The sequence below is a fragment of the Rhinolophus sinicus genome, linkage group LG09, assembly GCF_036562045.2.
Source record: "Rhinolophus sinicus isolate RSC01 linkage group LG09, ASM3656204v1, whole genome shotgun sequence".
NCBI lineage: Eukaryota > Metazoa > Chordata > Mammalia > Chiroptera > Rhinolophidae > Rhinolophus > Rhinolophus sinicus.
In genome coordinates this window covers 83,501,550-83,515,493 of record NC_133758.1, presented here as the reverse complement: position 1 = coordinate 83,515,493, position 13,944 = coordinate 83,501,550, and the positions used below count along the sequence as shown (strand labels likewise).

The 13,944-nt window shown below is 34.7% G+C and overlaps 1 protein-coding gene across 11 annotated transcripts in view; it reads right to left on the bottom strand.

Annotated features, from left to right (window-relative positions):
- The window catches only part of AKAP9 (A-kinase anchoring protein 9), a 144,148-nt gene that overhangs the window by 9,045 nt on the left and 121,159 nt on the right, over positions 1-13,944 (bottom strand). For all 11 annotated transcript variants that reach the window (XM_019716603.2, XM_019716620.2, XM_019716627.2 and 8 more), the window contains 7 exons: positions 13,487-13,675; positions 8,429-8,573; positions 4,612-4,831; positions 3,731-3,881; positions 1,960-2,631; positions 1,378-1,586; positions 961-1,066 (listed from right to left, as the gene is read on the bottom strand). In XM_019716603.2, the coding sequence (XP_019572162.2) occupies positions 961-1,066; positions 1,378-1,586; positions 1,960-2,631; positions 3,731-3,881; positions 4,612-4,831; positions 8,429-8,573; positions 13,487-13,675 (1,692 nt within the window). The remainder of the gene's footprint in view (positions 1-960; positions 1,067-1,377; positions 1,587-1,959; positions 2,632-3,730; positions 3,882-4,611; positions 4,832-8,428; positions 8,574-13,486; positions 13,676-13,944) is intronic.

Genomic DNA, 13,944 nt, shown 5'->3' with positions numbered 1-13,944 from the left:
GCAATGACTAAGGGCACAGGGGCAGTTGTTTAGGAGGTGGAAGGCACAGGACTCAGTGACTGCTTGGGTGCGCAAGTAACAGTGAAGAAAGGTGGTCTATGGAGACTCGGCTTTCTAAAGTGGGAGAGAGCATGACCAGATATGTGGGTTTGGGGCAGGAAGGAGAAAGGAAGATAACGCCCAGTTTGGAACGTGGCTGTGAGGTTCCTAAGGGGTCACTCTGGGGTATATTTTCCCAAAGAAAGATGTCTAGTAACTAACTGAAAATATAAACCTGGCCCACAACACAAAGGTCTGGACTAGAACCACAGTCCACTACAACATAAGCTTCCTAAGGGTGAGATTTTTATCAGGTTTGTTCACTGTATCCCCAGAACCCAGGATAGTACCTGGCATATGGTAAGTGCCTGATATAAGGATCTTTCAATAAATAAGTCTGTTGAGAACTCAGGCTATAGAAATGAATGCTAACTATAGCTTTCATGGCTATAGTTAGAGAAAAAAATGGATGAAGAAAGGAGGTAGAAAAACTCATGAAGGTGACTGATGAGATAAGGAAAGAAATGAGAATACTGACACAAAAATAAAGTCAGTAAGGATTTTTAAGACAGAATAGGTCAAAAGTGTCAAATGCTAGAAAGAAGACCAGAAAGACAGGCTGAAAAGATTCATCAGATTGGACAGGTAGCGAAGAGGGTGGTAGCCAGACTAATCTTCCAAGAAACTTGGTTATCATAAAGCAATAGGGGGTCAATGTAATTATTTAATAATGGTAATGAAAGGTAATTTCCCCTCAAGCTTTCACTATCTTCTATTGGGAGAAGGCAAACATTACTATTAATATTTAACATAAATGAAAAAAGTAAAACTCTAGAAAATATGGTGCCAGTTTCAAATGATTCATATAGTTTCCATTACATCTTTGCTCTTGATAATTTACAGTGTTGAGAAAAGTCTTACCTCTTTGCCTGGCTGGCCAGTTAATTTCTGTAGTTGTAAAATAATTCCATCAATATTTTCCTGAATCTGAATGAAATCTTCATCATCTGCTGTTTCAAACTGTAGTCTTCAAAAACAGACAAAAAATCAAACAAATCTCAATTAGTGGTGTTGACTGGCACAAACATATGGATCAGGCAACTAAGCTCACCTATCTCTCCTCTCTTATGTTAAGTGTTTTCTCTCCCTGGGTCAAGGTTTTAAGATATTTGTTGTCAGGTGTTATGAGTTTTGTTAAAGAATATCACTTCCTAATGTAAATAGGCATTAACTTTAAAATTTTCAATTCCCCGCCCTCGGTGAGCTATTAGTGACGGACCGATTCCATACAGCTTGTCTAAGAATACCTTTTCCAGGGGTCGGGCACAAAGGGCTAACCTATTGGAGGCTTTCTGGGCGAGATGCTGTAGTTTTGAAGCCACATGTTGAAGCTTTTGTTGGATCATTTCTAATTCGTGATTATAGCCAGTTCTTCCTCCATTCATTTCAATCCCGTTAGGATAGCATGCCTCCTTTGTTTCTCCTTCTATTTTCTGTTGAAGAATCCAATTTCTAGTTCGATCATTGGTTAAACTCCATGTGACTGGCTAGCAATTTGGGAGAGAAAATGAAAAAGTAATAGTAAGAAATGAATAGTATATCACATTCTTAAGGGAACACAATCATAATAAGTCCTCACTTAATGTTGATAGCTTCTGTAACTTTTAGCAAGATGACGTGTAAAGAAACCAGTTTTACCACATGCTAATTGATATAAACAGGAGTTAAGTTCCTACTGCGTCTCATTAATGTTAAAACAAAGTCGAATGAAAACGTGTTCTTTGAGGACCTGCTGTATTGCTTATACTTCAAATAAACTTCTACAGATTTCATTTTTAATAGATCTGTACATAGCTATTTAAATAATTAAGTCCAACATCAAAAATTGTGAAAGTATTTTAAAACAAAGCAGCAATTTACCTCATTAAGATTCTGGTATAGCATTCTTCGGCCTTCTCGTTTTTCCTCTCGTTCTAGCTCTTGCTTCTGGAATTCCTGCATAATTCCTTGCAGCCGCTTTCCTTCCAGGTCTAACTTATACACCTGCCGCCTCTTCTCCTCCAGCTGGCGCTGAAGCTCTTCCACTTTGGACTGGAGCTCATGCATTTTCTTCTGTCCTTCGCTGTTGGCCTCTTGTTCTGTCTGCAACGTCTTCCTGTGCACTTGCCTATCCTTTTCCATTTGCTGTCTTGTTTGCAAAGAATCCAGTTTATACTTCTCAGTCTCACTTAACAATTCTACTATGCGACCGTGTTTCTCCTCTAACTGTTTCTGGAGCTCTCTGAGGAGGTCCTCAGAGGGCAAGGGGGTCCGAGGCTGCCCACTGTCGTCACTGCGCTGCTGCAGCTGGGCGCGCAGTTCCCGCTCCCGATCCAGGGAACTACTCATTTCCCTAATTCGAACTTTCTCTGATTCAAGAAGTACTTGAAGCTCTAAGTTTCGACCTCGTTCTTCTGATAACTGGGCATCAAGTAGCACTCTTTGTGATTCTATTTCCTGCTGTGATTCGTTTAGTAGTTGTTTCTGTTGTTCCAAAAGTTGATTTAGCTGAATATTCCTTTGCTTCTGACCCTCAAGTGAAAATTTCAGGTCCTTGTAGGAGAAAGTTGCAATTAAGAATGTGTTAATATTATTAACAATACTTTTAAATACACAATTGTGCCTTTATTAATACTAAGTTGATAGTATTTGGTAACAGAACTGATTATTTAGTTTATTAAATTTTCAGTGGTTAGAGCATTATTATTTGGACAGCCAGGTCATTTTAATCAAAGAATATAAACAAAAGATAGCTAAGCTAAGTAATACTTTCTCTTCAAACATCAGCCATCATATCTGGTTAAGGAATATGAAGCAGGATACACTTCTTCGAGGAACAATAGCCATTAAAAATACAAGTATTTCTGATATAATGTGATACAAGTTATCGAAAAACTCCAGGTTTTCCAACATCACATAGTAAAAATAATAGGGCTTACAGGGAAAGCAGGGCTAGGGACAAACTACTCAAAACCTACGCAAATTTGTAATGATTAAAAAACAGAAATCAGTACCTAAGGAGATAACAAGTCCTTGCCAGGCAGAGAGCTCGCTATACCTGGAGGCTACCATGGTGGACATTAAAACAACAACAAACCTCAAAAGCAGCAGGGCAGAAATGCTGGCTACATAGTTTCCAGTACAGAGCTAGTGAGTCCTGGGATCACGTGGATAGAAGAGCATGGGCCAGTGGGCTATGGTGAAAGGGCGGCCTGAGTGCGGTCCAGCCTGCCATGAGCCTCTCTGGGACAGAGCCCAGAGTTAAGGGACTCAGAGCAGTGGGGACCCCTGCTGCCAGAAAAGTATCACTGCTCCCCTTCCCTAGGACAAAACAGGAATCCAAACTACTTCTGTATTAAGCAGACACGATTGCTGTATTTATCAAATTGTATATGCACTAATTCAAATTCCCAAAACATATGTTGTAGCAGAACAGTCTGTATGCATCCTTGGATATAATAATGGAAAAAAAGCATCACTATTAGCATTTCCTGATAAAACAGTTCAGGTAACAATTATAATAGTAGTTAACTTAATTGTACTTCATGAAGAGTCTAAGGTTGACATTTAAGAAAGAGAAAGGTCTCCAGACTCTCTATCCTCTATCGTTTTTGGATTTTCCACAGATATTTAATGACAGAGATAACAATACCTCAAGTTCTTCTTTATCCCGCTCTTCACTGCGTCCCAGTTTGGCTTTCTCTTTCTCCAAAGCCCACTGGAGCTCTCTGGATTTTTTCTGTTCACTTGCTAATGAGTCATTAAGCAAATGTACTTCATCTGTTTTATCTTTAACTTCCAACCTAAATCAGAGAGACAAATGAACTCTCATAAAACGACTTTGACGACTATATAGTGAGAGAGAAAGAGAGAACAGCTCCCACTAAAAAGTGGAAGCATATTATAAACTAGCTAATAGAAAAATACAAACCATGTAAAGATAAAGATTTTTGACTGGTTCATTTCAAATGAACTGTTTCTAGCAGTACAATTATTTACCATTAAAAACAATTTACTGTTACAAAATAATATTAATAAAAAATTTCCTTTTGTCTTTTATTAAACAGAGGCATTAACGTGTTTGTGTGTGAAAATAATGTTCAAAATAAAGACTGTACTTGGAATGAATACTTAGCAAGCAGAATATCTCAGTATTTACACTCACAAATTTATTCTTTTTACAAGCATTATCTTTTAAAGCATTTTGCATATATTAGCTAATTGAAGCATGAATCATACTGAAATCATAAATGTCATTTCAAATTACTTGGTAGTAAAATAAAGGTCAAACTTATATGTTTTATACAAGTCTCAAATAGAACTGAAGCCACAGTAGAGACTATGCCAATATCACAAATTTATCATTTCGAATGTTTCCTTTCCACTGTTAGTTCTTCCTATAAATAACAAAGTTTCATGCTATTTAAACATCATGCATAATGTTATGTTTTTGTAACATCTGCCCAGTGTCTGTGACAAAATTATTCCAATGTCTTCACTAATACAGGTGTATAATAAGGGAGCCTGGCATACCTGAATGCCTCCAATTCTTTGAGGTGCTTATGCTGTGCCTTAAGTGTTGTTTCTAGTTCCAGTCTGGTTTGGGCAAGTTCACTCTTCAGTTCAGCAACCACCATTTTCTCAGAACTCAATTGTTCCTGCAGTTCTGCTGCCCGATCTTTCACACTGCTGAGCTCCACTTGCATCTCCAGCACCTGAGACTGCTTCTGCTGTATGTTATATTCCAAGAGCTCTAAATGGAAGATTATTCATATTTCAAGTATGATCTAGCAACTCTTATTTGGTTTATAAATACTTTGTTGGTAAGAACTGATTTGTAATTGAGGAAATTACTACAAAGCGAATGTGAAAAGATCTCACTCCCAAAGGTCAGCAATTCATATACATGTGCATTTTATGCGTATTTTCCTCACAGGGCTAATGGTCAAGATTTCAGAACTATAAATATATAAGCATGATAAAAGTTTAACAGAATACATGAATGGATACAAGACCTGAAATGAATAAAAATACTCCATGTGTTCACACAACAGAAATCTGTATTTGTTCATTCAAAACTTCTGTAGCTCACACTAAAAAATTCCAGTAGTTCTGACAGCCACATAAGCACTTGTAGGAGTCACCCATGTGACTGTGACCACAATGACCAGAACTGCTTGCGTGTTTTGTCCAGCCCTCCTTCGCAGAGTACCTAGGAACTTTATTGTAAGAGAAGTAGAAGTCCAAACCTCAATTTGGATCACGGTCTTTTTAAAAAAAAACACAAAACAAAATAACACAAAACCACCAAACCCTGCTATATGTCTATCTATTACAATGAAAACAAACTGAAATATTAATTCACTAAATACAATATTTTATTTTTAGTTACAAAATATGCATCAGGATACCCCTGTTGTGAAAAATATAAACTTATATACATATGCACATTGAAAAGGTCTGGAGACATATTTACCTGAGCATTAATAGTCATTACTTTATTAGGTTGGTGCAAAAGTAATTGCAGTTTAAAAGGTTAAAAATAACTGCAAAAACCGCAATTACTTTTGCACCAACCTAGTAGGATTTAGGAGACTCGAGGTGCGGTTTCTACTCCATTCTTTTGTTTCTGCATTCTACCATAAATGTATTTTTAACTTAAAAAATTTTATCAAAGTTCATCACTTCATATTACAATTCATATTACTGATGTTAGGAGACAGAAATAATATTGGCTTTAGAAGATAATCATGTTAATTTAGGTGTTTAAAACTATTCCTTAGGGAGTAGAGGCTAATGATTTACATGTATAAATATGTATCTATGTGATATTAATTAAGTTTTCAGTGGAGTTGAACTTAACTAAAATATACTAATCAATTTTCTGAAAACAATCAATTAATTCTGTTGAAACATAAGTGATATATTTGTGATGTCATTATACTTGTTTTCTCTGAAATATTTTAAGATATTTTAAATCTTCAGCTTTCCAATGACAAATGTTAAGACTATGGTGTAACTTTCAAAATCTGCAAAAGGACAGGAGTTTCTACCATTTTATTAAACAAATCTGAAGACAAAGACATGTATCTTCACTAGATATGATGAAACTTCTATTTTACTTTAATCTCTAAAGATTTCTATTTGCAACTCAATTTAAATTAACAGACCCCTATCAAAAGTGGGGGAAAAGATATGAACAAGCACTTCACAAAACAGAAATCCAGCCAAGCAATAATCATGACAAACTACTTCAATAATGAGAGAAATGTAAAATTAAAACCACAATAACAATCCACTGCACACTCACCAGATTGGCAATAAAGGTCTGACAATACCAATTGTTGGCAAAGACGTGAAGCAACAGAACTCTCATACACTGCTAGTAAGCATACAAATTGATGTGACCACTTTGGGAAAAGTTTGGCATTATCTAATACATTTGAACATATGTATTCTATTACCCAGCAATTCCACTTCTGGGTATGTACCCAGAAAACTCATGCACGTATACATCAGAAACTCTGGCACGTATGTATCAGAAACACTGAATAACAATGTACAGAAGAATATCATCGAGAAGTGAAAGCAAGACACAAATATATACAGTGTGATAAAGTTCAAAAGCAGGAAAAACTGTAAACTTACATCGGTTAGAAATATGTAAGTAGAGAGTAAAACAACAACAAAAAAATCAGGATAATAGGTATCTAGGTTAAAAGAGGAGCATGTGTTTGGGAAGGGGGCTTCTGGGATATCTGACTGGGTGATGCTTCCACAGATACTAATTTAATAATTTGTTATACTGTACAGTTTTGCATTTTGCACTTTTTTGTATGTACGTTATAGTTCACAATAAAAAAAGGATTAAAAAGAAATAGTTACTTTCATTGTGGATTTTTCTTTTAAATTATCCTTATAAAGAGCTTCAAAAAAAGAAAGATAATGAACTTAATGGGGAAACAACCTGGTCAAGACAATGTTTGTTCATCGTAAGTTAAATATATCTGTTTCTATGTAAGAAAATTGCAGTCTCTTTGATTCAAGTATTTTGTAAGAGTTACTGTCATTCTCTCTCCACACATAGCTAGCAGAAATTGTTTCCAAACTTTACAGGAAATAAAAGGAGTCCACTGATATTCTAAAGCATGTCCCGACCAGTCTGTGTGACACATAGCATTTTATCTTTGCAGTAATTGAGCAATAACCCATGCACCTTACAACCACTACTTCTTCCCAATTTCAAGAACTATTGCTTTTGTTTATGATGATGGAGAAATAAGCTTAGATGGCATAGCATGACTTAATGTTAGCTATTTTATTTCTATTCCCAAAGCTATGTAGGAGTTTGTACCTGGTGAGAAAACCCTAAATATTTTTCAACTCTAAAAAAAAAAAAAATACTGAATTTTTGATATGTGGAAGGCTGTCTTAATCTAATACTCAGATTTTTGACTGCTCAAGTGGTCACTGCTCCTAACCCCCATGTTGTGCAAGGGTCAACTGTGTGTATGTATTCAAATATATACACAAAGTCTGACAATTAAGTTTGCGAACTTGTTGCAATGATGTTGCTAACCTTTTCTGAAATCAGAAGGATTATTCATTATGAATTTGTATCACCTGGACAAACAGTTAACCAAGTTTACTATTTTTGGAAGTGTGAAATAGCTGCATGACGACCTGAACTTTTCGCCAACAGTTCATGGCTCTTGCATCACGACAATGCGCCAGCCCACGTGACACTGTCTGTGAGGGAGTTTTTAGCCAGAAATAACTAACTGTATTGGAACACTCTCCCTACTACTTGATCTGGCCCCCAATGACTTCTTTTTTTACCAGAAGATAAAGGAAATATTGAAAGGAAGACATTTTGATGACATTCAGGACAGTAACACAACGACAGCTCTGATGGCCATTCCAGAAAGAGTTCCAGAATTGCTTTCAAGGGTGGACTAGGCGCTGGCACTGGTGCATAGCTTCCCAAGGGGAGTAGTTCTAAGGTGACTGTAGTGATATTCAGCAGTGAGGTATGCAGCACTTTTTCTAGGATTAGTTCGGGAACTTACTTGTCTGACCTCATACATATATTTGTGTAATGTATTTAAATACACACACATATACAATATATAAAAACATTATGTATACATATATACACATATATATGTTTAAAACCAATTGGACAACCCTTTAATCCCTAGAATAATTAATGTAAATTACCTCTCTGATAGGAGAATGAAAACAAAATGTGACTAAGAAGAAATGTGTTTTAATTGATCAATAAAAAGGGAGATGAAGTGAAACATTGTCACCTATTTGTGCCACCATATGACCCTGTTATACAGCATACCTTGGCTTGGCTGATCATTCTCTTGTTCTCTTTTCAGTGTCATTTTTCTACCATTCATTTGAGCACGCAGTGCTTGAATTTCAGATAACAAACTCCTTCTATCTGCTTTCTGGAGGCATTCCATAGCTGCCTGATATTCAATACCCTGCAACAATGCAAAGTAAAAAAATCAAGTGAAGAAGTTATAAAGACAAGAAAATTAATAACCACAAAGTCTAAGGAAGAATGAATGGAACATACATGCTAAAATTGTATAAAGATATTATTCATTTTCTCTTCCTGCTCATTAGGATTTACTTTCTGGTTATTAATCTTTACATTTATTTTGAAATTCTTCAAACACACAAGAAAACATGATGTATAATATAATAAACACCCATGTACTTAGCCTAGGAAAAAGCACCTATACAACTAAAGCCCCCTGTGTACAACTCCCTGAACACATCCTCCTCTGCACCACCTGCTGAAGAAATAACCAAATTCTAAGTCTGGCATTATTTTCATACTCTCTGTATACTATTACATACATACGCATATCCTAAACAACGTACAATACCGTTTTGTGTGTTTTAAAACTTTATATAAATGGCATCATATTGTGTTCATTTTGGTGTAATTTGCCTTTTTTACTTAAAGTGTTAGTGAACCATCTAGGCTGACACATGTAGACCTACTTTACACCAATTTTCATTATTATATAGTATTCCACACTACAAATAATATGACATTTTGAGCATCTTTTCATATAATGATTAGATACTCTTTATTATCTTCCATGTGAGCACATATTTGTATTATTTGTTCGTTTTTCCATTGGTTGTATTAATCTCATTGGATACTTGGTCAGTAGTTTTCTTGTGATGTCTTTGGTTTTGAAACTCATAGAATAGGTTCGGAAGTGTTCCCTTCTCTTCTTTCTTTGGATCAATTTGTGAAGGACTGGTATTAATTCTTTTTTAAACATGGCAGTATTCACCAGTGAAGCCATCTGATCCTGGGCTTTTCTTTGTGGGAAGTTTTAGAATTACTAATTTAACTATTACAGGTCTATTCATGTTTTCTATTTTTTTCATGAGTTAGTTTTGGTTTGTATACTTTCAGGAGTTTGTCCATTTAATGCTACTGTAAATAATTATTTTTAAAATTATATTTTGTTTCCTGTTGAGAAATCAGATTTTTGTATCTTGATCGTTTATCCAGCAACATTATCCAACTTTCTTATCAATTATAAAAATCTGTGTGTATAAATTCTCTTTCGTTTTCTATGTAAGTAAATAAGGGGTCTTCCACAACCCCAATCCTTAATTATTTTTCTTGCTTTGCTAGCTAGATATTTAGGACAAAGTTGAACTACTAGACCCTTTGATAAGAAATAGTTTTAATATTTAGCTATCAGATATGATGGTTGTTGTAGGTTTTTGCTAGACATACTTTATTTAGTTCTAGAAATCTGTTTTTTAGTTTATTTGCTTTAAGCTATTTTAAAGTATGAAATTCTTCATTTTAATTAATTAGCCTTATCTCTTGAGATGACTACGTTCTTTCCCTTTGATTAGTTAAAGTAATGAGTTACATCAGTTGTTTTTAATAGTATGCACCCTGCATCCCTGGATAAGTGTAAGGTGATTGTGTCTTTAAAATATATAAATTGATGGATTTGGTACATTAATATTTTGTTCAGGATTTGTGCATCTATGTTCAGGAATAAAAGAGGTCCACATTTTTTCTTTCTTGTGTTATCTTTGTCTGATTTTGGGAACCAGGATTTATACTAGCTTCCTCACACAAAGATAGGGCAAGAGCATTCCCACAATCATCCAACAATGAGAAGCTTATCTGTAAGACTGGAATTAGTCCATGAATGTTTGGTAGACTTCACCTGTAAAACCATTTGGGCTTGGTATAATTTTTGTGGATAGATTTAAAAAAAAATTGTAGTTAATTTCGTATTTTAATTTCAGACTCACAAAAAAGCTCCAAAAATTGTGCAAGGAATCCCCATATATCCTTCATCCAAATTCCCCAAATGTTAACCAAACTTGCTTTACCCTTCTATCTATGTATCTGTGTGTATATTTCTACACACATATACACATGTATCATTTTTGTTTTCCAAAATGTGTGAGTATATGTTGCAGTCAGATGCTCCTTTAACCCTAAAAACTGTAATGTATATTTTCTATAAACAATATTCTTTTATGAACCACAGTACAATTATCGAAGTGGAAATTAACTTACTATAACCTACTATAATGTACAGAGCTTATTTAAATTTTGCTAAATGTCCTTAATAGCAAAAGGGCAGAAAATGATATATTAGTCTTCTTTTGTGGCCTTGAATTTTTGAGGAGTACAGGTTATTTTGTATGTCCCCTCAATTTTTAAAAACTTCTATTTTGAAATAATTTAAGACAAAGTTGCCACGTACCATTCAGCCAGCTTTCCCTGATAACATCTGACATAACTATAGTACATTATCAAAACCAGAAAACTGACATTGGTACAATACTATTTAAACTACAGCACTTATACATATATCATTAGTTTCTACATACACTCATTCATTATCTTGGTGTAGAGTACTATGAAATTTTATCACATGTATAGATTCATATAACCATCACCAGTCAGGATACAGAACTGTTTCATCACCACAAATAAATTCTTTCGTAGTCATCCTCTCCCCACTCCTAACCCGACAACCACTGACCTGTTCTCTATCACTATAATTTTGTCATTTCAAGAGTGTCATATAACTCAAGAGGTTCAGAGTATCAGTAGTTGTTCCTTTTTAATTGCTGAGTAGCATTCCACTGTATGGATCTACTATAATTTGTTCAACCATTCCCCTGTCAAAGGACATTTGGGTTGTTTCCAGTTTGGGGCTATTACAAATAAAACTGCTATAAATATTCATGCATAGGTTCTTATGGAGAGATAAGTTTTCGCTTCTGTCAGATTAAATACTGTGTGACTTGTAGGTTGTATGGTAAGTGTACATTTAATTTTATGAGAAACTGCCAGATTGTTTTCCAGAGTGATGCTCCCATTTTATATTCCTAAGAGCAATGTACGAGAGTTACAATTTCTCTGTCAGCACTTGGTTTTGTTACTAATTTTTATTTTGGCCCTTCTGATAGATGTGTAGAAGCCTCAATTTACTTTGGTCTAATGTGTCCCTATGAGCACACTTTGGTTATGCACAAAAGTGACGTTGTGAGCTTCATGTCAGGAAGTACATGGTGTCTGCTGGTTCCAGTACTGGGGATATTAACTCTGATCACTTGGTTAAGGTGGTATCGGCAAGGTTTCTCTACTACAAAGTTACTGCTTTTCCTTTCGTAATTAAAAAGTATTTTCTCTTTGAGACTCTGTAAGTATACTTCCCTGATCACAGTCAGTTGACTATTACGATAGTGTTTAACAAAGGGTGATTTATTAATTCTACCATTGCTTCTACCTGCTAGTCAACATTCTATTGTAAGAATTTTTATTCATTTATTATATTAGTATGAACTCATGAATTCTTATTTTACTCTTTGGTTTATAATTTGTCATTCTCGTTATTTAGTTTGATGTTGAAATTGTCCCAAATTTAGCCAGTGTGAAATGAACGCCTTCAAGCTGGCTTCTGTGATCCTCTGACGTATTGCCTTTATTCTTTTAGCAATTCCTTGTTAGCAAAATGAGATATTCCAGATTCATCCTGTATTTGCCCAGCCCTGGAATCAGCCATTACTACAAGAAGTCCTAATTCCCTTAATGGAGAATGTACTTAAAAATCAAGATCTGGAAGCTAAGTGTTGTGAGTAGATTTTTAACTACTGATTTGATTGCTTTACTACTTACAGGTCTTTTCAGATTTTCTATTTCTTCTTGATAGGAATATTTTTCTAGAAAAATTGTCCATTTCACCCAAGTTTTGAATTGACATAAAATTATTCACAATGTTGTATTATTTTAATATCTCACCTATATCTTTGGTTTTGATCCTCTTTTTATTCCTAACTTTTAAAAGTAAAAAGTATGCTTTATCTTTTCCTTAACCAATTCTCCAGAAAAGTTTCTATTATATTAGCCTTTAAAAGAGCCAACTTTTACTGTTTTATCCTCTCTGTTGTACTAGTGTATGTATTTCACTAACTTTTTTCTTTATTATAGTTGAGCCTCATTATTTGTTGATTACGTATTAACAAATTTGCCAATTCACAAAAATGTATGTGACTCCCAAATAAATAAATGCATTGTTTTTAGTCATTTGCAAACATGTACTCAGTGGCAAACATTTAAACTGCCAGATGGACATGTTCCTAGCAAGTCAAACAAGGTGAGTGTGCCTTCTTCTTTCATACCTTATACTATAAATACGTGTCCTTTTTGCCATCCACTTAGTGATGTGTTCTTTGCACTTTTGTGCTTTTTTAAATTGGTGATTATGATGTTTAAAATGGTCCCCGAGCACAGTGATGAAGTATTATACTTTCTACTGTTTCTAAGCAGAAGAAAGCTACATTTTATGAAGGAAACCTGTGTTAGATAAGCTTCATTTAGGCATAGGTTATAGTGTTGTTGGCCATGAGTTGAATGTTAATAAATCAATAATATATAGTAAATAAGGTATCTTTAAACAGAAACACACATAAAACAAGGTTATGTACTGACTGGCAGACAAAATATCATGAGCAGGGGCTCACAGGAACCTAAGCCTGTATTTCCCCTAGTGGCCATGGCTCAACATTCACGGCAACTTTACCGAATCCACTGCAAGTAATGAGCTTGACTGAATCATATCCCTCCTAATTTCTTTGGGCTTATTCTGTTGCTCTTTTTCTAACTGCCTCAGTTAGACGATTAGCTCATTAATTTTCAGTCTTGGTTACTTCCTAACATAAGATAAAAACACTTAAGGTAATAATTTTTCTTCTAAATATTCTTAGTGGCTCCTGTTAGAATTTTAACCTTCAGACTTACTCTAAAACTAATCAATAACTCACTTTCTTATTACTATTAAAAAGCATTCTCTCTTTTAAAGCTTTATTTAAAGTTTCATTTTGATACCTGCTCTTGTATTCTTTGTTCCAAACAGTTTAATAATCCAACTGCATCTCTAGTACCTAGAGCTGTCAGCTCGGTCTGAAATGCAGCTAGTAAAACACTGCGCTCCTTTAAGAAAACTTGCTGAAGGGCAAGCAGAAGTTCACCTCGCCAGTCTGAGAAGCTCTCAGGAGATTGAGAACTATCATAAACCTAGCAGAGTATAAAAAAACGAAAGTTAGTTTTCAAATAAACATATTTAAAAAATGCTCTAAAAATGATGTTTAGCTACTAATCAAAATAAGTATTAGAAGCCTAGGAGCATGTGAATTATTTTCAAGAATATGACTTGCGGCATTTAAACAATATATACTAATTCATGTGAAAATACATCATAAAAGATAATGCATTAATTGGCAAGGTGCCTTACTATTGATAAAAATCATATAAAACTATTTAGACACATAATATTCTTTGAGTAC